The sequence below is a fragment of the Ceratotherium simum genome, chromosome 1 (genome assembly GCF_057802395.1).
Source record: "Ceratotherium simum simum isolate JZ-2026a chromosome 1, ASM5780239v1, whole genome shotgun sequence".
In the NCBI taxonomy this organism is placed as follows: Eukaryota; Metazoa; Chordata; class Mammalia; order Perissodactyla; family Rhinocerotidae; genus Ceratotherium; species Ceratotherium simum.
The window spans coordinates 18,161,113-18,187,937 of NC_141900.1; the positions used below are offsets into that span (position 1 = coordinate 18,161,113).

General features: G+C 36.3%; 1 protein-coding gene across 2 annotated transcripts in view; it reads left to right on the plus strand.

Annotated features, from left to right (window-relative positions):
- Positions 1–26,825, plus strand: part of COG5 (component of oligomeric golgi complex 5) — a 373,883-nt gene that overhangs the window by 8,020 nt on the left and 339,038 nt on the right. For both annotated transcript variants that reach the window (XM_014794462.2, XM_087438009.1), the window contains exons 3-5: positions 812–869; positions 5,373–5,427; positions 5,531–5,600. In XM_014794462.2, coding sequence (XP_014649948.1) covers positions 812–869; positions 5,373–5,427; positions 5,531–5,600 — 183 coding nt within the window. The remainder of the gene's footprint in view (positions 1–811; positions 870–5,372; positions 5,428–5,530; positions 5,601–26,825) is intronic.

The window sequence follows — 26,825 nt, forward strand, 5'->3', positions numbered from 1 at the left end:
TGATTTCTTGATGTTTCTAGGAATCTCTTGCATGTGGCCTTTAACTCTTAGCCTTTTGGTGTTTTTGTTTTTTTTTTCCTGAGGAAGCTTGGCCCTGAGCTAACATCTGTGCCCATCTTCCTCTACTTTATATGGGATGCCACCACAGCACGGCTTGACAAGCAGTGCGTCAGTGCACACCTGGGATCCGAACCGGCAAACCCCAGGCCGCCGCAGCGGAGCGCGGGCACTCAACTGCTTGCGCCACCGGGCCGGCCCCCTTTTTGGTTTTTTGATATGACGATTCACACTGCCCTAATTTTCATAGAAATATCAGTCTTCGGAAGAGAAGAGGATTTGCTGTGACACTTGGAAACTGGAAGCAGAGAGATGTTCAGGGATAGGTGGGCACTGCCTCTGCTTTATCTTTCCAGATTAGAATATGGTCTTGATGATGCTGAATTAAGTTCAAGGACTAAGAGAACCTGATGTTTGAAAACATTCTTTACAGGGAAAGCATATAATAGCTTGGCAAGAGTTAGCTGTTTTTTGTTTTTCAATTTTGGCACAACTCCACCTGCACATCCCCTTAGGAGAGCAAGGGGCTAGTGAAAAGACTGTGTCTTCTTTGGGTCCATGTCAAACTATAAGCGTGTTTGTGTTCCTGCTAACAACTCATCTCAAACACACCTTTATAATCTGTATTTTTTTCTTTCGTGTTAGTATTTTCCCCCTTTCCATGAGGAGAGAGAACTTCAATTCTCCATTGCGGTTACAGAGAAAAATACATAGTACTTAGAGCAAATACTGATTATTCATTCATGATTTTCAGGTCGTTGCAAGACATGAAGATTTACTGGCGCAAGCAACTGGGATTGAGTCTTTGGAAGGTACATCATTAACTACTACAGATTATATAGCGCTAGACCAGAGATCAGCAAACCTTTTATGTTAAGGGTCAGATAGTAAATATTTTAGACTTTGCAGGCATACTGTCTCTGTTGCAACTACTAAACTTGGCCATTGCAGAGTGAAAGCAGGCAGATAATATATACATGAATGTGTGTGGCTATGTTCCAACAAAACCTTAGTAAAACTTTGCTGGCCCCTGAGCTGAACCATCTGGGTTAGTTTTTTGCCTTGCCGCTTACTAAATGTGCGACTTTGGACAAGTTACTTAACCTTTCTGTGCCTCAGCTTTATCTATAAAGGAGGAGTATTCATATGTACTAACATGGTGTTATTCTGGGGATTAAATGAGTTAGCAAAACACTTAGAACAGTTCCTGGCATGTATTTAGTGCTTCTGTAACATTAATTCAAACAACAAAACATCAACACCACTGGAGTGGGTAGTCGTGGAAGTAGGCTTGAATTCTTTTCCTATTTTTGACTTTGTTTGGAACTCTTTTCAATGAAAATATAGTAGAATAAAAATACATTGAGTTTTTATTTTTAATTAATCCTCTTTTTGTTTGCTTAAATCTTTTATGAATTTTTTCTGTCTCGATTGAAATAAACTACATCTCATAAATATGAAATGTTTATATCGTATTTTACATTATCATTTGGATTATGATTACTGTTATTAATCACTGCACATCAAAAGAAAGCTATGTGATTTTTCCCTGTGTTGATCAAATTCTTAAGGAGCAAGGATTTTGCCTTCTGTGATGCAATATTCTTTAATGCTTCCCCCAGTATTTATGTGCTCAAAGGTATTATTCTCAGCATGTACACTATTTATAAGACATCTTGATGAAGAACTTAGTATTTTCGGAAATAATAGTTTGTTATTTGAATATTGAGGATCGATTTCAGGCTATGTTTTTGGGAAAATTAAGAGGCTTTAAGTACTAGCTTACTTACTATTGAGAATTATTTATTTTTTTTATCTCATAATATTTTTATGTGTTTCTGGAAGAAAGTAAATAGTATTCTGTTTCAATGGTAATTTTTTTAAACAAATGATAACTGATTTTTTCATTTGTAAAAATCCAGAAGGATAGCATGGTAGTACATTGATTCTGAGTGTATACGGGTGTAGAAGAATCATCACAAGAGAAATCCTTCTCACTGTGGTTTTCTTATATGTGTTTAGTTCTGTAATGTGTTTGCTTTCCCCAGAATGCTTTTCAATGATTACAACATTTAAAATATACTGTTAGACTGAGTTACAATGATTATCCATTGGATGGCTGTATAGAATACAAACGCTGCCTTCTCTGAATTCCTATTATAATCTAAGAACCTTTTCCAGATTATTTGAACATAAAAAGTCAGAGTATGAATTAGTATTCATTTTAGCATGATGTGTATTTCAAAGCACTATTAGAATGTTATTTTGAGATGCTGGAAAGTAAGTGTGGTATGTATTTGAAAACAAATATTATCCCAACTTCTAATTCATCTGCTTTTTTTCCTATATATTTAAAGTTTTGCCATATAAGTAGTTTGGAGATATATTTATTGTCTATTTTATTACAAGTTGTCCCCTATTCATTTTTTATTCATTTATTCATTTAAATATTAATTGAGAATTTGCTAGGTTCCAGGCAGCTGTAACAATAGACGGAGTCTTTGTCCTCATAGGATTTGGAGGTATATTTAATTAAGCCTATTCTATTAAAAAGAGATAGAATATATCTCTTATATAGAAATATCTCTTATTTGTTCACTCAATCAAATGGTAATTGAGAACTTGTTAGACACCTGTGAACAATAGACAAAGTCACTGTTCTTGTGGAACTTGCATTCTAGGTGGGGAAGTAGACAAAAAAAAAACATACAAATAGGAAACTTCAGATATTTGTAAGTCTTACAAAGAAATGCGGAGTAGGAGGGGGTGTCTCTTATTAGCTAGAATGGTCAGGGGAGGGCTTTGTGAAGATGACATTTGACCTGAGATCTGAAAGATGAGAAAGAGCTGCCACATGAAGATCTTGGGAGAAGAGTGTCATAAGCTGAGGGACCGATAAATGGGAAGGCAGGAATTAGCTTGGCATGTTTGAGGGACAGAAAGAAGGGCAATATGACTGGAGTGTAGTGAATGAGGGAGAGAATTATAGATGAGGTTCTTGGAGAGGAATTTTGATTTTCATTCTAAATGCAGTGGTAAACCATTGCAGGGTTTTAATTAGGAGTACTGTGTGATAAGATTAATGCTCTAAAAAGTTTTCTCTGGTGGCTGGCTCTATAAGAAGACAAGAGTAGCATCAGGGGTACCAATTTAGAAGCTATTAGTATAGTAGAAGTTGACGGTGACTTGGATTAGAGTGGTCGATGTAAAGAGAAGAGAGAGGTGGATGGGATAAAATGGGGGCAGAGCTCATAGGATTTGTTGATGGGAGATGAAAGGACTGAGGGAAAAAAGTCACCAAGAGTGATTCCTAAGATTTTAGTCTGAAATATTGGATAGATGATGGTATGAGTAACTGAGATGGGTTAGAATGGGGAGAATTATGATTTTGATGGGGCGGAAGTTATCTTGGTTGTCTTAAATTTGACATAAGAAAGTTCAGGGCTAGAGATTTGTGTGTGTGTGTGTGTATGTACATAGATAGGCAGATATAAAGAAAATCTTTCTATGTAGATGTATATACATATGTGTATACGTGGATGTATCTGTGTATATAAAATCAGTATTTTAATGAACAGATAGGGATTTCATTCAATCCCAATATTTTAAATATTAAGAGGGATTGTAGATGGAGCAGAGAAGATGGCTGAGGATCAATCTTGGAGTACTCCAGCATGTAGAGATCTAACAAAGGAGGAGTAGGAGCAACTAGTGAGATGGGAGGAAACCCCAGGAGTGTGATGACTTAGAAGCCTAGAGAAAAATGTTTTATGGAGTGAGTGGTTTAACTATGTCATGAATTTCAGAGAGTTTGAACAAGATAAAGACAAAACTGGTAATAGAATTTGGCACCTTGGAGATTTCTGGTGATCTTGGTAAGATCTGTTTTGGTGGACTATGTATGAAAGTCTGTTGAGAGTGGATTGTGGAGAAAATAAGATGTAAGGAAGTGATGATAAAACAAGTAAGGGCAGTTTATTCTTGGAGGTTTAAGGTCAATGAACCATAAAACCAGCAGAAAAATGGGAATCCTCAGGTCCAGAGAGAATTCTATTGGACTGAGCCATAGTATAGCATATTTGTATGCTGATAGGAATGTTTATTCTAATATTCATCTAATATATGGCAACATTCTATACTTAAATTTATTTAGAATACTATGTTTCAAAACTACCACTATGCTAGTTGAAAAGAGAAACTGAGTTTTAAAGAATAGAGTTCAAAATAATGAAATCTGTAATATTGGAAAGCCTATTTTTAGGCATAAAGTAGTAAAATTGAAGATGTATCTTCCTGAAAATATTTTTACAATTTTTTAAAAAGTTCTTCATCATATTGTTTACATAGATAGTAAAGGCAATAATGTACTTGCTGTCTATGTTTATTATTTATCTCATATATGATTAATTAATTCAACAAATACTTATTGACTACTTGCCATCGGAAGTAGTCTGAGTTAGGCTCTGCTCATACAGTAGTAAATGAAAAAGATACTATCACTAACCTCTAGGAATTTATAGTCTAGTGAGAAAGTAAAACATTAAACAGATATACAGGTGGATATATAATTACCTAATGTAATTAGTACCAGGAAGGAAATGTATGCTGTAGAAGAAAATAACAAGAGAATATAAATTAGGTAGGAGATCTATTAGTAATTGTTTCTGTTAAGCCAAGGCTTGAACTAATAGTAGGAGTTAATCCAGTAGGAGCCTAGGGGTGGGGTTGGGGTTGAGGTCGGAAGAGTATACCAGGCAGGAGTACACCATTTCCAGGTTGTGCAGGGCCTTGTAGACCAAGCTGTGGACTTTAACATAGTTTTAACATAGGAGCAAAGGAGAGACTGGAAGGGTTGTGGTAGAGGAATGTTATGATACAATTTGCACTTCTGCACTTTTAAAGATCAGTCAGGCTTCTTTTTTTTGTAATTGTAGTACGATACACATTAACACGAAATTTACCATTTTAACCATATAATTCAGTGGCATTAATTACATTTATAATGTCGTGCAACGATCACTATCTAGTTCCAGAACTTTTTCATCACCCCAAATGGAAACCCTATACCCGTTAGGCAGTCACTCCCCATTCCTTGTCAGATTTCTTTAGTGGAGCAAGGATTGGAGGGGGAGACTAGTTAGAGGTTTTTACAATCATGCAGGTAAAAGATATTGGTTGCTTAGATTATGATGTTGGCAGAAAAAATTGAAGTTTTTCTCTATGTGTGTATATATATTTTTTCTTTTAATTCAATTTTTTACCCAATTTGAACCTTTGTAAATTTGTAAAGTAATGAAACTGTTATGTTTTCCTAGGTGTTCTTCAGATGATGCAGACAAGGATTGGGGCTTTACAGGGAGCTGTTGATAGGTACTGTTATTCATTTTGTAAATAAGTGGAATGGAAAGATTTTTATCCATTTATATTTTGAAGGTGATTTTATTGTCACTCCTCTCTTTATTTTTTCCTTTAGGATGAAAGCAAAAATTGTTGAGCCATACAATAAAATAGTAGCCCGTACTGCACAACTAGCAAGACTTCAGGTAGGTTTTAAGTGGACAAATTTCAAGAAATAAATTCTGAGGAAATAAGGGAATTTGAGAGAAAAGGGGAAAAATATTAAATAGCTTTAAAATAAGATATCCAGTTAAAAAAATACAAATCTAAACTACTATTCAACTGAATTATTTTCACTCTTATTATTGCAGTGTATGATCATTCACTAACTTTTTAGAATTCAAAATTATTTCTTCTAGTAATAGGAAGAGAGCTAACATTTGTTGACTTCTTACAGTTATGCTATGATCAAATGTGAAGAACCTAAACCTATAACTTGTTCTAATAGCAGTGCGTGTCCATTATTCAGGAAATTTAGTTTTTGACTAAAATGTAGTGATTTTCTAGCTTTATGAGAGAGATACACAGAACATTTTTTATTATTTTCCACATAGTTTCCAAGATTATTCAAGAACTATTTGCCTATAGTTAGATATGTAGATTGTTGCAGACTTTTCACAATTGTAGGTACTACTGCTGTGGATAATTTTATACATACAGCTTTTTCCCCCTCTAAGCCACGGGGCTGGCCCTGATTATTGATATTTAATGTAATATTGATATGATTTAGGTTTCAGTCTATCATCTTATCTGTTTTCTATTTGTCCTGTTTGTTCTTTGTTCCTTTTTTACCCCTTTTCTGCCTTTGTTTTGGGTTAATCGAATATTTTTATGATTCCCTTTACTTCCTTTGTTGGCTTATTAGCTATAACTCTTGTTTTCTTATTTTATTGGTTGCTCTAGGAGGTATAGTATACATTTTAACTTCTCAATGTACCTTTTAGTGATACTATACCACTTCACATATAGTGTAAGAACCTTAGAGTAGTATGCTTTCATTTCCTGCTTTTATACATTTTACTTTTACATATGTTATAAAGCCCACAATATCTTATGGTTTTTGTTTAAAGAGATTTGAAAAGAAAATCTTATATATTTATCTATGCAATTACCATGCTCTTCTTTCCTTTAATTAGATCCATATTTCTTGTAGTGTGGATCTGCTATTGATGAATTCTTTCAGCTTTTATATATCTGAAAAAGTCTTTATTTCATCTTTGATTTTGAAAAATACTTTTACTGGACATAGAATTCTAGGTTGAATGGTTTGTTTCTTTTAGTACCTTAAAGATACTGCTTGACTGTCTTCTCATTTGCATTGTTTCCTATGAGATATCTGTTATCTTTATCTTTGTTTCTCTGTACATAATGTTTTTTTCTCACTCTGCTTTTAAGATTTTTACTTTATCACTGAATTTTGAGCAATTAGATTATGATGTGCCTTGGCATAGTGTCTGTATGTGTGTTTGTTTTTGCTTACAGTTCATTCAGCTTCTTGGATCTGTGGGTTTAAAATTTTCATCATAAATGGAAAATTTGTGGCCATTATTTCTCCAAATATTTTTTTCTGTCCCTCCCCTTTCCTCTCCTTTGAGGACTACAGTTACCTCTCCTTTGAGGACTACAATTACAAATATGTTAGGCATCTCAGGGTGACCTATAGATCACTGGATGCTCTTTTCATTTTTTTCCCCACAGTCTTCTTTTCCCTTGTGTGTTTCATTTTTTTTTTTTTTTTAAAGATTTTATTTATTTTATTTTTTCCCCCCAAAGCCCCAGTAGATAGTTGTATGTCATAGCTGCACATCCTTCTAGTTGCTGTATGTGGGACTCGGCCTCAGGATGGAGGGAGAAGTGGTGCCTCGGTGCGCACCCGGGATCCGAACCCGGGCCACCAGCATTGCAGCGCGCGCACTTAACCACCAAGCCACAGGGCCGGCCCTTGTGTGTTTCATTTTGGATAATTTCTATTGCTTTGTCTTCAAGTTCATTGATCATTTCTTCTCTACTGTCTAATCAAGCCCTGATCTCATGCAGTGTATTTTTCATTTCAGACATTTTTGTTTTCATCTTTAGAAGTTTGATTTGGGTCTTTTCTGTACTTCTTTTTATCTGCCTAACTTTTTGAACATATGGAACACTACTAAAATAACTGTTTTAATGTCTTTGCTAATTTATAGAGTGTGCCAGTTTTGGAACATTGCTGTCACTACCAAAAAATCCTTCATGTCTGTTTGCCAGTGTCTTATTCCATTTGGGCTGCTATAACAGAATACCATAGACTGGGTGGCTTATAAACTACAAAAATTATTTCTCACAGTTGTGGATGCTGGAAGTCTGAATCATGGTGCCAGCATGGTCGCGTCCTGGTGAGGGCCCTCTTCTGGGTTGCAGATAGTCCTTTTCTTGTTGTATCCTCACATGGCGGACAGGGTAGAGAGAGCTCTCTGGGGTCCCTTTTATAAAGGCACTAATCCCGTTCATGAGGGCTTCACTCTTGTGACCTCATTACCTCCCTAAAGACCTACCTTCTAATACCATCACATTAGGGATTAGGATTTCAACATGTGAATTTTAAACATTCAGTCCATTCTAGCCGTCAATCCCTGTTCCCCCCTCCAGGCCTGGAGGGCAACCACTAATCTGTTTTCTGTCTCTATAGGTTTGCCTTTTCTGGTCATTTCATTATCAATGGAATCATACAAAATAGAGTCTTTTGTGCCTGGCATCTTTCACTTTGCATAATGCCTTTGAGGTTCGTCGATGTTGTAGAATGTCATCAGTAATTCATTCTTTTTTTATTGTTGAATACTGTTCTGTTTTATGCATGTACCACATTTTGTTTATCCATTCACCAATTGATGGACATTTGGATTGTTTCCAGTTACTGGCTTTTGTGAATAATGTTACTATGAACATTTGCGTACATGTGTTTGTGTGGACCTATGCTTTCATTTCTCTTAGGCAGATTTCTAAAATTGGAATTGCTGAGTTTTATGGTAAGTTTGTTTAATTTTTTAAGGAACTACTGTATTTTTTTCCAAAGTGTCTATACCATTTTACCTTCAGCCAGCAATGTATGAGGGTTCCAGTGTCTACACATCCTCACCAACACTTGTTATTGTCTCTTTCTGATTATGACCACTCTAGTAGGTGTGCAGTGGTATATCTTGTTATGGCTTTAGTTTACATTTCTTAAGTGACTAATGATATTGAGCGTCTTTTCATGTGCTTATTAGTCATTACTATACTTCAATCTGTTCACTCTATTCATATTTTATAGGCATTTTAAAATTGGGTTATCTTATTGTTGAGTCATAGGAGTTTTTTTATATATTATGATACGAGTACTTTATCTAATATATAATATTTTCTCCCAGTCTATGACTTGACTTTTCATTTTTATTATTTTTTATCGATATATAATTGACATATAATATCTTATTAGTTTCAGGTGTGCATTGTAGTGATTCAATATATACATTATGAAATGGTCACCACGATAAGTCTACTTACCATCTGTCACCAAAGTCGTTACAATATTATTGACTATATTCCCTATGCTGTACATCTTTATGACTTATTTTATAACTGGAAGTTTGTACGTCTTAATCCCCTTCACCTGTTTTGCCTGCCCCCCCCCCAACCCCTCCTCCCTCTGGTACTACCACTTTGTTTCCTGTATCGGTGAGGCTGTTTCTGTTTTGTTTGTTCGTTTTTTTTTTTTTCAGATTTTACACATAAGCGAGATCATATAGTATTTGTCTTTCTCTGTCTGACTTATTTCACTTAGCATACTACCCTCTAGGTCCATTTGTGTTGTCGCAAGTGGCAAGATTTCATTCTTTTTTATGGCTAAGTAATATTCCATTGTATATATATATACACCATATCTATACACTTTATCCATTCTTCCATTAATGGACACTTAGATTGCTTTCATATCTTGGCTATTGAAAATAATGCTGCAGTGAACAGAGGGGTGCATATATCTCTTTGAATTGGTGTTTTCATTTTCTTTGGATAAATATCCAGAAGTGGAATTGCTGGATCATATGGTAGTTCTTAAAATTTTTTGAGGAACCTCTATACTGTTTTCCATAGTGGCTGCATCAATTTACATTCCCACCAAAAGTACGTGAGAGTTCCTTTTTCTTTACACCCTCACCAACGCTTGTTATTTTTTCTTTTTCTTTTCTTTTCTTTTTTTTTAATTTTTTTTTTTTTGGTGAGGGAGATCAGCCCTGAGCTAACATCCATGCTATTCCTCCTCTTTTTGCTGAGGAAGACCAGCTCTGAGCTAACATCTATTGCCAATCCTCCTCCTTTTTTCTTCCCCAAAGCCCCAGTAGATAGTTGTATGTCATAGTTGCACATCCTTCTAATTGCTGTATGTGGGACGGGGCCTCAGCATGGCCAGAGAAGCGGTGTGTTGGTGCGCGCCTGGGATCTGAACCTGGACCGCCGGTAGCGGAGCACATGCACTTAACTGGTAAGCCATGGGGCCGGCCCGTATTTTTGTCTTTTTGATAATAGCCATTTTAACAGGTGTGAGGTGCTGTTTTATTGTGGTTTTGATTTGCATTTCCCTAATGATTAGAGATGTTGAGCATCTTTTCATGTGTTTGTTGGCCATCTGTATGTCTTCTTTGGAAAAATGCCTATTCAAGTACCGTGGCCATTTTTTAATCGAGTTGTTTGTTTTTTTGATAGTAAGTTGTGTAAATTCTTTATGTATTTTTGGTATTAACCCTTTATCGGATGTATGGTTTAAAAATATCTTCTCCCATTCAACAGGTTGCCTTTTTGTTGGTGATTTCTTTTGCCATGCAAAAGCTTTTTAGTTTGACTCCCTTGCCTGAGGACACTGGTCCAAAAAAATATTGCTAAGAGCTGACTGCCTGTGTTTCTTCTAGGAGTTTTATGGTTTCAGATCTTGCATTCAAGTTTCAATCCATTCGAGTATTTTTGTATATGGTGTAAGATAGTGGTCCAGTTTTATTCTTTTGCATGTAGCTGTCCAGTTTTCCCAACAACATTTTTTGAAGAGACTGTCTTTTCCCCATTGTATATTCTTGCCTCTTTTCTCATAGATTAATTGACCATATAAGTGTGAGTTTATTTCTTGGCTCTCTGTTCTATTCTGTTGATCTGTGTGTCTGTTTTTGTGCCAGTACCATGCTATTTTGATGACTATAGCTTTGTAGTATAGTCTGCAATCATGGAGTGTGATACTTTCAGCTTTATTCTTTCTCAAGGTTTCTTTGGCTGTTTGAGGCCTTTTGTGGTTCCATACAGATTTTAGGATTCTTTGTTCTAAAAGTGCCATTGGTATTTTGATTGGGATTACATTGAATCTATGGATTGCTTTGGGTAGTATGGAGAATTTAACAATATTAATTCTTCCAATCCATTAATTCTTTCCATTTATCTGTGTCACTTCAATTTTTTTCATCAGTGTCTTATATTTTTCAGAGTACAGGTCTTTCACCTCCCTGGTTAAATTTATTCCTAGGTATTTTATTCTCTTTGATGCCATTGTAAGTAGGATTGTTTTTTATTTTCTCTTTCTGAAGGCTTGTTATTAGTGTATAGAAATGCAACTGATTTCTGTATGTTAAGTTTGTATCCTGCAGCTTTACTGAATTCATTTATTCTAATAGTTTTTAGATGGAGTCTTTAGGGTTTTCTATATATACTGTCATGTCATCTGTAAATAGTGACAGTTTTACTTCTTGCTTTCCAATTTGGATGCCTTTTATTTCTTTTTCTTGCCTGATTGCTGTAGCTAGGACTTTCAGTACTATGTTGAATAAAAGTGGTGAGAGTAGGCATCCCTGTCTTGTTCCTGATCTTAGAGGAAAAGCTGTCAGGTTTTCATTGTTGAGTACGATGTTAGCTGTGGGTTTGTCATACATGGCTTTTATTATGTTGAAGTACGTTTTGTCTATACCTGCTTTGATGAGGGTTTTTATCATAAATGGTTGTTGAATTTTGGCAAATGCTTTTTCTGTCTTTATTGAGATGGTCATGTGATTTTTATTCATTTTGTTAATGTGTTCTATCACATTGATTGATTTGTGGATGTTGAACCATCCTTGCATTCCTGGAATAAATCCCACTTGATCGTGGTGTATGATCCTTTTAATGTATTGTTGAATTCTGTTTTCTGATAGTTTGTTGAGGACTTTTGCATCTATGTTCATCAGGGATATTGGCCTGTAATTTTCTTTTTTTGTGTTGTCTTTGTCTGGTTTTGCTATCAGGGTAATGATGGCCTCATAAAGTGAGTTTGGATGTGTTCCTTCTTCAGTTTTTTGAAATAAATTGAAAAGGAAAAGTATTAACTCTTCTTTAAATCTTCACATAATTTACCTGTGAAGTTATCTGGTCCTAGACTTGAGTATTTTGGGAATTTTTAAATTAATGAGTCAATTTCATTACTTGTAGTTGATCTATTCAGATTTTCTGTCTCTTCATGATTCAGTCTTGGAAGGTTATGGGATTTACCCATTTCTTCTAGGTTGTCCAATTTGTTGGCATATAATTGTTCATAGTAGTCTCTTATGATCCTTTGTATTTCCATGGTGTCAGTTGTGACATCTCCGCTTTCATTTCTGATTTTATTTGGGTCCTCTCTCTTTTTTTCTTGATTAGTCTGGCTAAAGGTTTATTGTTTTTGTTTATCTTTTTAAAGAATCAGCTTTAGTTTCATTGATCTTTTCTATTGTTTTTCTAGTCTGTATTTCATTTATTTCCACTTTGATTTTATTATTTCCTTCTTGCTACTAACTTTGAGCTTTGTTCTTCTTTTTCTAGGTCCTTTAGGTGTAGAGTTAGATTGTTTATTTGAGATTATTCTTGTTTCTTGAGGTAGACATTTATCACTGTGAACTTCCCTCTTAGAGCTGCTTTTGCTGCATTCCATAGATTTTGGAAAGTTGTATTTCCATTTTCATTTGTCTCAAGGTATTTTTTTATTTTCTCTTTGATTTCTTCAGGGACCCATTGGTTGTTTAGACTCCACGTGTTTGTGCTTTTTCCAGTTTTCTTTTTGTAACTGATTTCTAGTTTCATATCATTGTGGTCAGAAAAGATGCTTGATATGATTTCCATCTTCATAAATTTATTGAGACTTGTTTTGTGGCCTAACATGTGATCTGTGCTGGAGAATGTTCTATGTGCACTTGAGAAGAATGTGTATTCTGCAGTTTTTGGATGGAATGTTCTGTATGTATCTGTTAAGTTCATCTTGTGTAATATGTTGTTTAAGGCCAATGTTTCCTTATTGATTTTATGTTTGGATGATCTATCCATGGATGCAAGTGGGGTATTAAAGTCCTCTCCTATTATTGTGTTGCTCCCTATTTCTCCCTTTAGGTCTGTTAATATTTGCTTTACATATTTAGGTGCTCCTGTGTTGGGTGCATAAACGTTTACAAATGTTATATCGTCTTTTTGGATTGACTCCTTTATTATCATGTAATGCCTTTCTTTGTCTTTTGTTAGAGTTTTTGTTTTAAAGTTTATTTGGTCTGATAATGCATATTGCTACTACAGCTTTATTTTCATTTCCATTTGTGTGTAATATCTTTTTCCATCTCTTCACTTTCATCCTGTATGTGTCTTTAGTTGTGAAGGGAGTCTTTTGTAGGGAGCATATGGATGGGTCTTGTTTTTTTTTTTTATCCATTCAACCACCTTGTATCTTTTGATTGGAGCATTTAGTCCATTAACATTTAAAGTAATTGGGGCCGGCCCCGTGGCTTAGCAGTTAAGTGCGCACGCTCTGCTGCTGGTGGCCTGGGTTCGGATCCCGGGCGCGCACTGACGCACCGCTTCTCCGGCCGTGCTGAGGCCTTGTCCCACATACAGCAACTAGAAGGATGTGCAACTATGACATACAACTGTCTACTGGGGCTTTGGGGGGAAAAATAAATAAATAAAAATTATTAAAAAAAATACTTTTAAAGTAATTATTGATAGGTGTGTACTTATTTCCATTTTGTTAGTGTTTTTCTGGTTGTTTTTGTAGCTATTCTCTTTTTGATCTCTTTCCTTGTGGTTTGATGTTTTTCTTTAGTGTTATATTTGTGTTCCTTTCTCTTTATTTTTTGTGTATCTATTGTAGGTGTTTGGTTTTTGGTTACCGTGAGGTTCATATTTATTGACCTATATATATATATAGGTGTATATATAGCAGTCTGTATTAGAGTGATAGTGACTTAAGTTTGAAACCTATCCTAAAAGCACTACATTTTTACTCCTCCCCATGTTTTATGTTTTTGACGTCATAGTTTACATCTTTTTATTTGGTGTATCCCTTAATTGTAGTTATAGTTGATTTTACTACTTTTGTCTTCTAACCTTCACACTAGCTTTTTAAGTGGCTGATCCATTGCTTTACTAAATATTTGCCTTTACTTTTTATTTTTTTTTGCTGAGGAAGATTAGCTGACGTCTGTTGCCAATATTCCTCTTTTTTTTTGCTTGAGGAAGATTAGCCCTAAGCTAACATCTGTGCCAGTCTTCCTCTATTTTATTTGTGGGTCACTGCCATAGCATGGCTGACAAGTGGTGCACGTCCGCACCTGGGTTCCGAACCTGTGAACTTGGGCCGCTGAGGTAGAGTGCACCGAACTTAACCACTAGGCCACAGGGCTGGCCCCATATTTGCCTTTACTAATGAAATTTTTCTTTCATATACAGTTAATGTGTCGCTTACCAACAGGGTATGTTCTGAGAAATGTGTCGTGAGGCAATTTCTTCGTTGTGCAAACATCATAGAGTGTACTTACACAAACCTAGATGTTACAGTCTACTACACACCTAGGCTATATGGTACTAAATTTTTGGTACTGCCATTGTATATGTGGTCTGTCATTGACCGAAATGTCATTATGGGGTGCGTGACTCTATTTTCTTATTTCTGGTTAGGGCCTTTCCTTTTCTGCTTATTGAAGACCCTTTAATATATCTTCTAAGGCCAGTTGAGTGGTGATCAATTCCTTTAGGTTTTGCTTGTCTGGGAAACTCGTTCTCTCTCCTTCAATGCTGAATTATAACCTTGCTGGGTAGAGTATTCTAGGTTGTAAGTTTTTTCCTTTCAGCATTTTGAATATATCATGCCACTCCCTTCTGGACTGCAAAGTTTCAGTTGAAAAATTAGCTGGTAGTCTTATGGGGGTTACCTTGCATGTGACTTGTTTTTCCTTTGCTGCCTTTGAGAGTCTCTCTTTATCTTTAACATTTTAATTATAATATGTCTTGGTGTGGATCTCTTTGGATTCATCTTATTTGGGACTCACTGTGCTTCCTGGACCTGGTTGTCTGTTTTCTTTCCCAAGGTAGAGAAGTTTTTAGCCATTATTTCTTCAAATTAGTTTTATGCCCCTTTTTCTCTCTTCTTCTGGGACACCTATATTGCAAATGTTAGTATGTGTGATGTTGTCCCAGAGATCCCTTAAACTATCCTCATTTTTTTAAGTTCTTTTTTCATTTTGCTATTCTAGTGGGTGATTTCCACTGTTTTTGGTTTGGTAGCGCTTGAAGATGCAATCTTCCAGATCGCTGATCTGTTCTTCTTTGTCATCTAATCTGCTGTTTATTCCATCTGGTGTATTTTTTTTTTTTTTTTAAAGATTTTATTTATTTTATTTTTTCCCCCCAAAGCCCCAGTGGATAGCTGTATGTCGTAGCTGCACATCCTTCTAGTTGCTGTATGCGGGACTCGGCCTCAGGATGAACGGAGAAGTGGTGCCTCGATGCGCACCCGGGATCCGAACCCGGGCCACCAGCATCGCAGCGCGCGCACTTAACCACCAAGCCACAGGGCCGGCCCTCATCTGGTGTATTTTTCATTTCAATTATTGTATTCTTCAGCTCTGGTTGGTTCTTTCTTATATTTTCTAACTCTCTGTTGAAGTTCCCTCTCTATTTACCCATTCTTCTCCCGAGTTTGGTGAGCGTCTTTATGACCATTATTTGGCCTCTTTTTTTAATTACTTATCTCCATTTTATTAGAGTTTGTTTTCTGGAATTTTATCCTGTTCTTTCATTTGGAGCATATTCCTTTGTCTCTTCATTTTGTTAGACTTTCTGTTTTTGCTTTTAGAAATTAGGTGAAACAGCTACCTCTCCTGGTCTTCAAGGAGTGGCCTTGTGTAGGAACGTCCCCTGTGTAGAGGGTGTGCTGGGTGACTTTAGCAGGCTGGCTGGAGCTGGAGCATCTGTGGGCCTGGGAAGTCCCAGGACATGCTGCTTCCAGGCTGCCTTGGTGGGATGGCTGGAGCTGGAGCACATGCAGGCCAGGGGGTCCTGGGGCATTCCATGCAGGGGCCGATATGGCAGGACAGCTGGAGCTGGAATATGCACAGACTGGGGAGTCCTGGGGTGGGCTGCACTGGGCCACCTTGGCGGGATGGCTGGAGTGGGCACAGATTGCGGGGTTCTGGAGTGCCCCATGTCAGGGTTGCCTTGTGGGGATGGCTGGAGCTGGTGTTGGACAGGAGTCTGGGGCATGCTGGGGTGGCCTTAGGAGGCTGGCTAGGTGGTCTGGACTGTACTGCCACCCACACTATCAGGGTGCAGGAGAAACGCAAAAAATGGCACTTGCTGGTGCCTCCCACCCTGGAGAGAGTTCCAGCAGTTTCCTGCCCATTTGGCAGACACTCCAGGGTTAGTAAATGGATTTCCTTCCTGAATAATCCAGTTGCCCTTTAAACTGCTGTTTTTTTTGCTATGCTCCATGGCAGGCAATCCTGTGTGCAGCCCCTCAGTGATATCTCTCCCTGCTGCAGGTTGCTACATTATGGGTGGGGTTCCTGTGGATACCATGTTTCCATTTTTGTCTACTTGTCTCTATGTGATCTGTATGTCATTTGTTGTGCACAAGCTATTAAATCAGCCCTCAGTTCTTCTTCAGGAGGACTTGCTCTGTACGTAGGTGTAGATTTGGTATGTTGGCATGAGGAGTTGAGTTCAGGGTCTTCCTATGCCACCATCTTGGATCTCCCTGACTTTTTATTTTTATTTGTTTATTTACTTATTTTTATTTTTTTTTTTTGGTGAGGAAAATTCACCCTGAGCTAACATCTGTTGGCAGTCTTCCTCTTTTTTTTTTTTTTTTTTTTGCTGGAGGAAGATTAGCCCTGAGCTAATATCTGTGCCTGTCTTCCTCTATTTTGTTTGTGGGATGCTGCCACAGCATGGCTTGATGAGTGGTGTGTGGGTCCGCTCCTGGGATCCGAACCTGTGAACTCTGGGCCACCAAAGCGGAGCGCATGAACTTAACCACTACGCCACCAGCCCAGCCACTAGATTCTGCATTTTTGAAACTTGATGTATTAAAGTTTTGCATGGCTAGTTGTATCTTGTTGCTTATCTTGTTGTTATGTAGATTGACTTTGTTAATAAAAACTTAATGTATGTCTTAACATGCCATTATAATTAATAGAGTTGTCTAGAGGAGTTATCATCTGTACAGGAATTATCAAACTTTTTTTGTAAGGGGCCGTGTAGTAAATATTTTAGGTTCTGTGGGCTGTATATCTCTGTTGCAACTATTCAACTATGTTGTAGTATTTGGCTGTGTCTCCATAAATTTTTATTTACAAAAGTAGATGGCAGGTTGGTTTTGGCCTGCTGGTTGCTAACTCCTGTACGATGCAGATCTGTTTTCTTTGGGACATTCAGCTAATTAATCAATTTTGAATGCAGTGTTGGACTCCCTTTTTAATTGTATGTTGTGTATGACTACCAGTGGACTCCTCTTCCTCCTGGTTATTATATGAGACCATTAGAGAGTAGTGTTGGTTGGTACTGGACTCCCAATTTTTCTGGTTATTATGTACAACCACCAAACTAATCAGGCCTTTCTGTTTTGAGTAATACTACTTTTTCTGGAATCATTTGGTTCAACATAATTTTTGTTCATTTTTCTATGCTTAAGTTTTTTTCTTTACGTTTTATAAACCAATATGAACTCAGAAGAAATGAAATACTATTATGTCTGTATTAACGCTTATTAAATCAGTGAAAAATTATGCTTATCTTCTTATAACTATCTTTTGTCTGCTGCAGATTAATGTTTTCTCTTTTGAGAATTAGTTGGACTCGTGGTATTTCACAGATTCAACCTCTTCCAGTTAATTTTAATTACTATACTCCTGTTGATGCTCAAACTGTCAGAATTTGACCAGTTGGAATCCTTTCAAACTGGCTCCTTTGTTTTTCCAATGAGCCTCTCCATTCTTGAAAATATCTGTTTTCTGGGTACAGTGGAATGTTCTAGACACATGCCTGCCTACCTGCTATCCTTCCTTCCTGCACATGGAAGATATCACTCCATTGTGTTCTGGCTTCCAACTTAGTTGTTGAGAATGTGTCATTTTGACCTGGTCTTTTGAAGGTACTCTGTAGTTTTCCATTAGCTTCTTTTAGGATTTTCTTTCTTTTTTTTTTTTTTGGAGAGGAAGATTAGCCCTGAGCTAACACCTATTGCCAATCTTCCGCTTTTTGCTTGAGGAAGACTGGCCCTGAGCTAACATCTGTACTCATCTTCCTCTATTTTGTATGTGGGACACTGCCACAGCATGGTTTGATGAATGGTGTATGTCCGTTTGATCTGAACCCACGAACCCCGGGCCACTGGTAAACAGAGCACACCAAACTTAACCACTGCACCACCTGGCCGGCCCCACGTTTTCTCTTCTTTTTGATGCCTTTCAGATTTAAAATGTGTTTTCTTTTTATTCATCTCATGTGCAATTTGTTTTTCTTTTTCCATCTGTGAGTTTATCTCTTTTATCATTTCTAAGCCATGATTTCTTCAAATATGTATCATTCTCTCTCTCCTTTGTCTTTAGATTCTGATTAAAGGTATACTCAACTTGCTCTCTTTTTCATCTAAGGCATTTATCCTCTTTTCCTTATTTTACATGTTTTTATCTTTCCATGCTGTTCTCTGGAGTTTTTTCTGATTGGTTTTGCATTTCATTAATTCTTTCTTCAGTCACTTATAGCCTGTGGTTAAACTAGTCTATTTATTATTATCTTCTAAATTTTGGTTATTGTATGTTTTATTTTTAGAAGTTCTGTTTCTCTTTTCCTAAAATGCTATATGACATGTCCTATTTCTTGTTCCCTGACTTTTATTTCTTTGAATATATTCTCTCTCTGAGGTGTTCTATTGCCTGACTCTGGTAGGTACATAGTCATAGTCTTTGTGGGTATGTTTATCTTTGTGGTGTTTGCTGGTTCTGTCTAATGGAGTCCAGTTTCCCTGAGTGCCTGGTTATCTTTTGCTGTGTGCTGGACATTTTATTTGTTTAAGCCACCCAGTCTGTGGGTTTTGTTTTTGTTTTTTTCTTTGGTCAGGAAGATTAGCCCTTAGCTAACATCTGATGCTAATCCTCCTCTTTTTGCTGAGGAAGATTGGCCCTGGGCTAACATCCCTGCCCATCTTCCTCTACTTTATGTGGGATGCCACCACAGCATGGCTTGACAAATGGTGCATTGGTATGTGACCGGGATCCGAACCCGTGAACCCCGGGCTGCTGAAGTGGAGCACATGCACTTAACCACTACGCCACTGGGCCGGCCCCTGGACATTTTATTTGAAAAGTTATTTTTTAGAATATTTGAATTCTTCAGAGAGGATTTGTTTTGTTTCTCTGTGATGTCAGAATTCACTACCAGTCCAAGAACATTAAATTAAATTTAATCACTTGAACTCTCCTCCCCCACTCTGCTTCAGAAGCTATCAAAATGTAGGTTCTTGTTTTTCAGGATTAGCAGGTGTTCTCAGATTACAAGTGGATTTGCTGCTTTTCTCTCTGTGTTCTCTTTTGCTTCACTTTTGGCTTGGTATTCCTATTTGTCCTATCATTTCTTTGATGCTTTTGAGATATTTTTACCTTTCATACAACTTTTTAGTTGTTTTCCTTGGTAAGCTAATAACCTAGTCTGCCGTTATTAAAAATAGGAAACTCAATGTCTAATCTTCTTTATGAAACAAACAACAGATTATTTTATACTCCTGATAAAATTATTCAGTAGTTCATTAACAAGAAACAGAATGATGTCTCAAGTCTTTAATATGGCATATAAGCCTCTTCATGATATGGTCTCTGCTTGCCTTTATTAACTTTACCTTTGTTGTTCTAAAAAAATTTATTCTGGGTGCTAATCACATTGAACTACTTACTGTTTCTGAATGTACTAGAAATTCTCTCATTCATTTCCTTCAACGTTTTCTTCTCTAACTTAAAATGTTCTTGTCACTCAACAGATTCTAAGTGATGTGTCAGCCCTTTTGTGGAGTCCTCTTCTGCTCTTCCTCCTGGCAAAGCAGAATATTTCTTTTTCATTTTTTTTGTTCTTTCAGTATGCTGTAGATACTTCCATTATAGTACTGTCTACTTAGCTTTTCCCTTCTTCATACTTTCCTATAAGACTGAGCTCCTTGTGGGCTATGATAATATATTATTAATACTTGAGTGTCTAGCGTTTGAGTAGTGTCACGTACCAGTCACTTAAACTTAGTACGTGTTTAAGAAATGAATAAAATGATTTGTTCCTTGGTCTGTGCTCCAGTTGTAATATTTTTTCTAAATATGTAGCATATGTGACTGAACAAAACATGTATGGTACTAAAATTTTTTTTACTGTTCTTGTACATGTATCCTATAAAAATTTGAGAAATATAGCATGTGAGAAGAGTTTGGATGTCTTAGTCTTTTTCAGATGGAGAAGAGATACTTTCAGATTATTTCAAGGGTAGCCACTTAAGAGTATATGGGGCAATGAGGATGAACAGGAACCTTTCTTAACAGCCAAAGAGGTATCATGGAACAGTGGAACATTGCTTGGCCTGCAGCAGCACCTTAACTATCATCCTTTCCTATTACTTAGTCCTATATCTTTGCATCTCTCTCTGTTACTTTTTCTTGCTGCTGCTATGGATTAACCATCATTCTTCTTTTCACTTGCTCATTGTTTCTTCTGTCTCTTGCTCCTTTTGTCTTAAGGCTTCTGCTTATTGCCACCTCAACTTCTGCCCTTTCCTGCACACCTACTTCTCTGAAGAGAACAGGGACTGTCAGTAACAATTTTGGGCAATTCTTGTGCAAGACGATGTCATAGGCCACTGGTGACAGACTTTGTATGTCTTCCTTTGAGCTAGCATTGTTTCCCTGATCTAATCAGTTATGACTAAGGTCACAAGGTCATATGACCTGAAATACAGTGAACCATACATAAAGACCTGCCGAAGCTACTTTCCTGAAGAAGGAGTGTGGGCACTGCGAGTGCTCAGAGAGTTGTGAAGGTTCTCTCCAGGGAGCTCATGTTTTACTTTTATGTGAAAACATACATTAAAGCAATACTCCCCATAGTTAAGTTGTGATTTAAATATTGGTTTTTAGGATTACTTTCTTATTTTGTGGGATAGCTTTTAGGATAACTTTCTCAAAATCATGGCGTTACGTTTACTGGAATTCTTTTTCTTATGAAAGAATCAACATGTGAAGATGGCATTGTTAACTAAGAAAAGTGACTTTGCTTATATGTTTGCAAACTTGCCCCTAAAAAAATAAAATTTTATAAAATACTGTGGTATTTCAGACATAGATGGAAATTAACTTTGAGTTTAGTAAACTTTAAAATATTTTTATATATGAAGACATAGGAGTGTTTTTATTAGCAGGACTATCCAGGACTATTAGTCTCTATGTGCATTATACAATGGTATTTTGTATAGATTATTGTTTAATTTTAGGCCATGAATTAAAATTTAATTTGTTAAATTAAAAATTTAATTCTAGTTCACTTCTTTGCTTTCAAATCCAGATCTTAAATATGTCAGAATCATGCATTTCCTTTTTTCCCCTTTGTTCAGTATAGTCTTTTGACAGTAAGTTTTAAGAATCTTATTTATATTTGCCACCTAGCTAGGTATTAGTGAAAAAAAAATTTCATGTTTATGCAGGACTTTATAATGTATGGAAAATTTCAAGTATTCTAAATAATACAATTTTTATAATAACTATGTTTAGAAATTACACATCTCATCATTTTATGAGTGAGTAAACCAAGGTTCTGCAAGTTACTTGCTGAAGTTCATGTAGCCAGTATGCAGCAGTATTAAGTCTGTGAAACAGGATTTCTTTCTCTAAATTTAGTATTTTTTGTTTTTGATTCTGTGTAATGTGTAAAAAAGTAGAAACTATAGTTCCTATTTTTCAGAAGCTTGATGTAGGTAAAAAAATAAAAAAAGCAAATCCTCGTTCATAAAGTACAGATGAAGAGCACTGGACTAGGAATTATGAGGCCTGTCTGCTATTCTTCATCCCTCTAGCTGCATGATAATGAACAAACTTTAGTATCTTTTTTTTTTTAAGCTTTATTGAGATATAAATGACATATAACATTGTGTAAGTTTGGGGAATATAGTGTGATGATTTGATACATGTACATGTTGTGAAATGATTACCACAATAAGGTTACTTAACACATCCTATGCCTCACGTAATTACTATTTTTGTTGTGGTGGTGTAGTATCTTTTTACAATGAAAGTTTGGACTAGATCTGTGAATTCTCTCCCAGTTCTAAAATACTATGATACTGTGAAGCTGTGTCTTTTATGAATGTTTTTAATTTTTATGATTACACAAGCAGGAGAAGTTGGGATTGTTTGTCTTTAAGATAAACACCTTTTATTTTTATTAAATATTAGCCATAATTTCCTACACTCTTCTTGTCAAAGATATTACACTATAGGGGCAACTAAGTTGAATAACTTTGGCCAAATTATTAAAGGAAGAAAGAGGAGAAGGGAGAGGAAAGTAAAAGAAATATGCCTAGATACATTTTGGTATCTTTATTTCCAGTATTTAATTTTTCCTGAATCAACTCATATGTGGTCTTATCTTAGAAGTTCACCTTAGAAATTCATTGTCTTTCAAACTGTTTTGAAGTCTAAGGGGTCTTTGGAAGCTTATTTATGTTTTAACTATTTTTATTCTGTTCACTTTGTCTAGCCATTTCCATTTTAAACATTGGGGAAACTTTAATGTTCCTGTTTAATCTTTTTATTCTTTGAGCTGCTCCTAATTCATTTAAATGCGTGTGATGTAAGAAAGCAAGAAAGAAAGAGCTATAAAGTTGTTTTTGCCTTGAATGTAAAATCTCTTTGATTGTACGCTCAATTAGAACAAGGTACGTTTACACTTAATTCTTTTTGCTTTTTATCCCCATTTCACTCTCTTTCCAGAAAGCCTTTTCTTTCTCCAGGTAGAAGCTTCTGACTTCATCTCTATACATGAATACATGAGTTGAATTTAATTATCACTCCAAGAATCATTTCTGTCTTAGCTAAGTTTAGTAACATTGTTTGCTTATGAACTGCCTAGAATTTTTCAGAAAGAAATTTTGAAGAGCTTATTATGGCTTACATAGAATATTTAAAATTTTTTAACTTAAAAAGCTTACTTTCTTATATAATTTTAAACTTTCAAATCTTATAAGTTTTTAACACTTTTAGTCATATAAGTTTTAAAAAATATAACAGCTTTATTGAGATAATTCACATACCTAACATAAACTTTTTATCTTTTTAACTTTAACATTTTGTCATTTCACATTTTAATTTGTCATGCACATGATATTTGTTTTTCAATGAAAAGTTTTTAATTTAATTTTTTTAACTTTATATATAATCATATAAGTACAAAAGCGAGAAAATATTGGAATGAAGAAGGAGGAAATCATTTATAAAACCTTTTTTCTTTTTTATATATTTACATTTTATATGTATATGGTTTTCATCATAATCTTTTGTAGGGTCCTTTTTAGTTTTCAGTTGATATGATATCAAATAATGTTTATACATTGTTGAATAATGACATATTTTTACTGGCTTATAATTATCCACCAAACGAGTGAATGTACCAGGAAGGAAGGAAGAGGGAAGATACCAGCAGCATAAAAGGCCAGTGTCCCCAAACAGTATAAAAACACGTAGAGCAACTAGGATAGCAAAACCAAAGAACCCAGGCTGGTGGAAGTGAGGCTGTGCTAGTTGTGGGCTGAGCCTTGAAGGGGCATAGCAACTTTTGTTTCTGCTCTGGGCAAGCCATTGTCTGTGTAAGAAATCCAAGTACTTTGCTGTGAGGAAGCCCAGGCTAGCCATTTGGAGATGATGGGTAGAGAAGCACTGAGACTCCAGACATGTGAGTGAAGCCTTCTTGTGTCATCCAGACCAGCCTCAATTGTTAGCTGAGCCCAGCCGAGTCAGTATTCCCTGGGATACCACATGGAGCAGTTGAACCCTGCCTAAATTCCTGACCCACAGAATTGTGAGAAATAACAAGTCATTCTAAACCACTAAGTTTTGGGCTGGATTCTTGAGCAGCAATAGATAATTGATACACCAGCCAAACTGATTTTCAAGTATAACGACTACCATTCACATACAAGAGTGCAGGGAATATTGTTCCCATGAACCTTTCCGAAGGAATCTGATAGGCAGTGTACTTGAGACAACCAAAATGACTAGAGAAACATCAAAGTAAAGACTAATGATGAGCACTAAAACTAGGATTAAATGAGGAATATAAATAAGAGTATAGTATGTAATGGCTGTATGTTTTGTTTTGTTTTTTTTTTAACTTTTTTTTTTTATTTTATTTTTTAATTGATGTTTTAATGGTTTTTAACATTGTGAAATTTTGGGTTGTACATTTTTGTTTGTCCATCACCTATATGACTCCCTTCACCCCTTGTCCCCACCCCCCTCCCCCCACCCTCACTGCCCCTGGTAACCACAGTCCAGTTTTCTCTGTCCATGTGTTGGTTTATATTCCACATATGAGTGAGATCATACAGTGTTTGTCTTTCTCTTTCTGGCTTATTTCACTTAACATAATACGCTCCAGGCCCATCCATGTTGTTGCAAATGGGACGATTTTGTCTTTTTTTATGGCTGAGTAGTATTCCATTGTATATATATACCACATTTTCTTAATCCAGTCGTCAGTCGAGGGACACTTAGGTTGCTTCCACTTCTTGGCTATGGTGAATAATGCTGCAATGAACATAGGGGTGCATAGGCCTCTTTGGATTGTTGATTTCAGGTGCGTTGGATAGATTCCCAGTAGTGGGATGGCTGGATCATAGGGCATCTCTATTTTTAATTCTTTGAGGAATCTCCATACCATTTTCCATAGAGGCTGCACCAGTTTGCATTCCCACCAGCTGTGTATGAGGGTTCCTGTTTCTCCACATCCTCTCCAACATTTGTTGTTTTTTGTCTTGGTGATTATAGCCATTCTAACGGGCGTGAGGTGGTATCTTAGTGTTTTTTTTTTTTTTTTTAAAGATTTTATTTTTATTTTTTGCCCCCAAAGCCCCAGTAGATAGTTGTATGTCACAGCTGCACACCCTTCTAGTTGCTGTATGTGGGACTCGGCCTCAGGATGGACAGAGAAGTGGTGCCTCGATGCGCACCCAGGATCCGAACCCGGGCCGCCAGCATCGCAGCGCGCGCACTTAACCACCAAGCCACAGGGCCGGCCCTTAGTGTTGTTTTGATTTGCGTTTCCCTGATGACTAGTGATGTTGAGCATCTTTTCATGTGCCTATTGGCCATCTGTATATCTTCCTTGGAGAAGTGTCTGTTCATTTCCTCTGCCCATTTTTTGATTGGGTTGTTTGTTTTTTTTGTTGTTCAGTTGTGTGAGTTCTTTATATATTATGGAGATCAACCCTTTGTCAGATGTATGCTTTGCAAATATTCTCTCCCAGCTGGTTGGTTGTCTGTTCATCTTGATTCTGGTTTCATTTGTCTTATAAAAGCTCTTTAATCTGATAAAGTCCCACTTGTTTATTTTTTCTTTAGTTTCCCTAGTGTGGGTAGGCATGTCATCCGAAAAGATTCCTTTAAAACCAATGTCAAATAGTGTGTTGCCTATATTTTCTTCTATGAGTTTTATAGTTTCAGGTCTCACCTTCAGGTCTTTGATCCATTTTGAGTTAATTTTTGTGAATGGCGATAGCACATGGTCCACTTTCATTCTTTTGCATGTGGCTGTCCAGTTTTCCCAACACCATTTATTGAAGAGACTTTCCTTTCTCCATTGCATGTTCTTAGCACCTTTGTCAAAAATTAGCTGTCCGTATATGTGTGGTTTTATTTCTGGGCTTTCAATTCTGTTCCATTGATCTGTGTGTCTGTTTTTGTACTAGTACCATGCTGTTTTGATTACTATTGCTTTGTAGTATGTTTTGAAGTCGGATTGTGATGCCTCCTGCTTTGTTCTTTTTTTTTTTGGATTTCTTTAGCTATTCGGGGTCTTTTGTTGCCCCATATAAATTTTAGTATTCTTTTTTCTATTTCTGTGAAGAATGTCATTGGGATTCTGATTGGGATTGCATTGAATCTGTAGATTGCTTTAGGTAATATAGACATTTTAACTATGTTTATTCTTCCAATCCACGTGCATGGGATATCTTTCCATTTCTTTATGTCATCATGGATTTCTTTCAATAATGTCTTGTAGTTCTCATTGTATAGGTCCTTCACCTCCTTGGTAAGATTTATTCCTAGGTATTTTATTCTTTTTGATGCAATTGTAAATGGTATTATCTTTTTGAGCTCTCTTTCTGTTAGTTCATTATTAGCATATAGAAATGCAACTGATTTTTGTAGATTGATTTTGTGCCCTGCAACTTTGCTGTAGTTGTTGATTGTTTCTAATAGTTTTCCAACAGATTCTTTAGAGTTTTCTATATATACAATCATGTCATCTGCAAATAGTGAGAGTTTCACTTCTTTGTTACCTATTTGGATTCCTTTTATTCCTTTTTCTTGCCTAATTGCTCTGGCCAAAACCTCCAGTACTATGTTGAACAGGAGTGGTGAGAGTGGGCAGCCCTGCCTCGTTCCTGTTCTCAGAGGAATGACTTTCAGTCTTTCCCCATTGAGTATGATGTTGGCTGTGGGTTTGTCATATATGGCCTTTATTATGTTGAGGTACTTTCCTTCTATTCCCATTTTATTGAGAGTTTTTATCATAAATGGATGTTGTATCTTGTCAAATGCCTTCGCTGCGTCTATTGAGATGATCATGTGGTTTTTATTCTTTGTTTTGTTGATGTGATGTATCACGTTGATTGATTTGCGGATGTTGAACCATCCCTGCGTCCCTGGTATAAATCCCACTTGATCATGGTGTATGATCTTTTTAATGTATTGTTGTATTCGGTTTGCCAATATTTTGTTGAGGATTTTTGCATCAATGTTCATCAGCGATATTGGCCTGTAATTTTCTTTCTTTGTATTGTCTTTGTCTGGTTTTGGTATCAGGGTGAT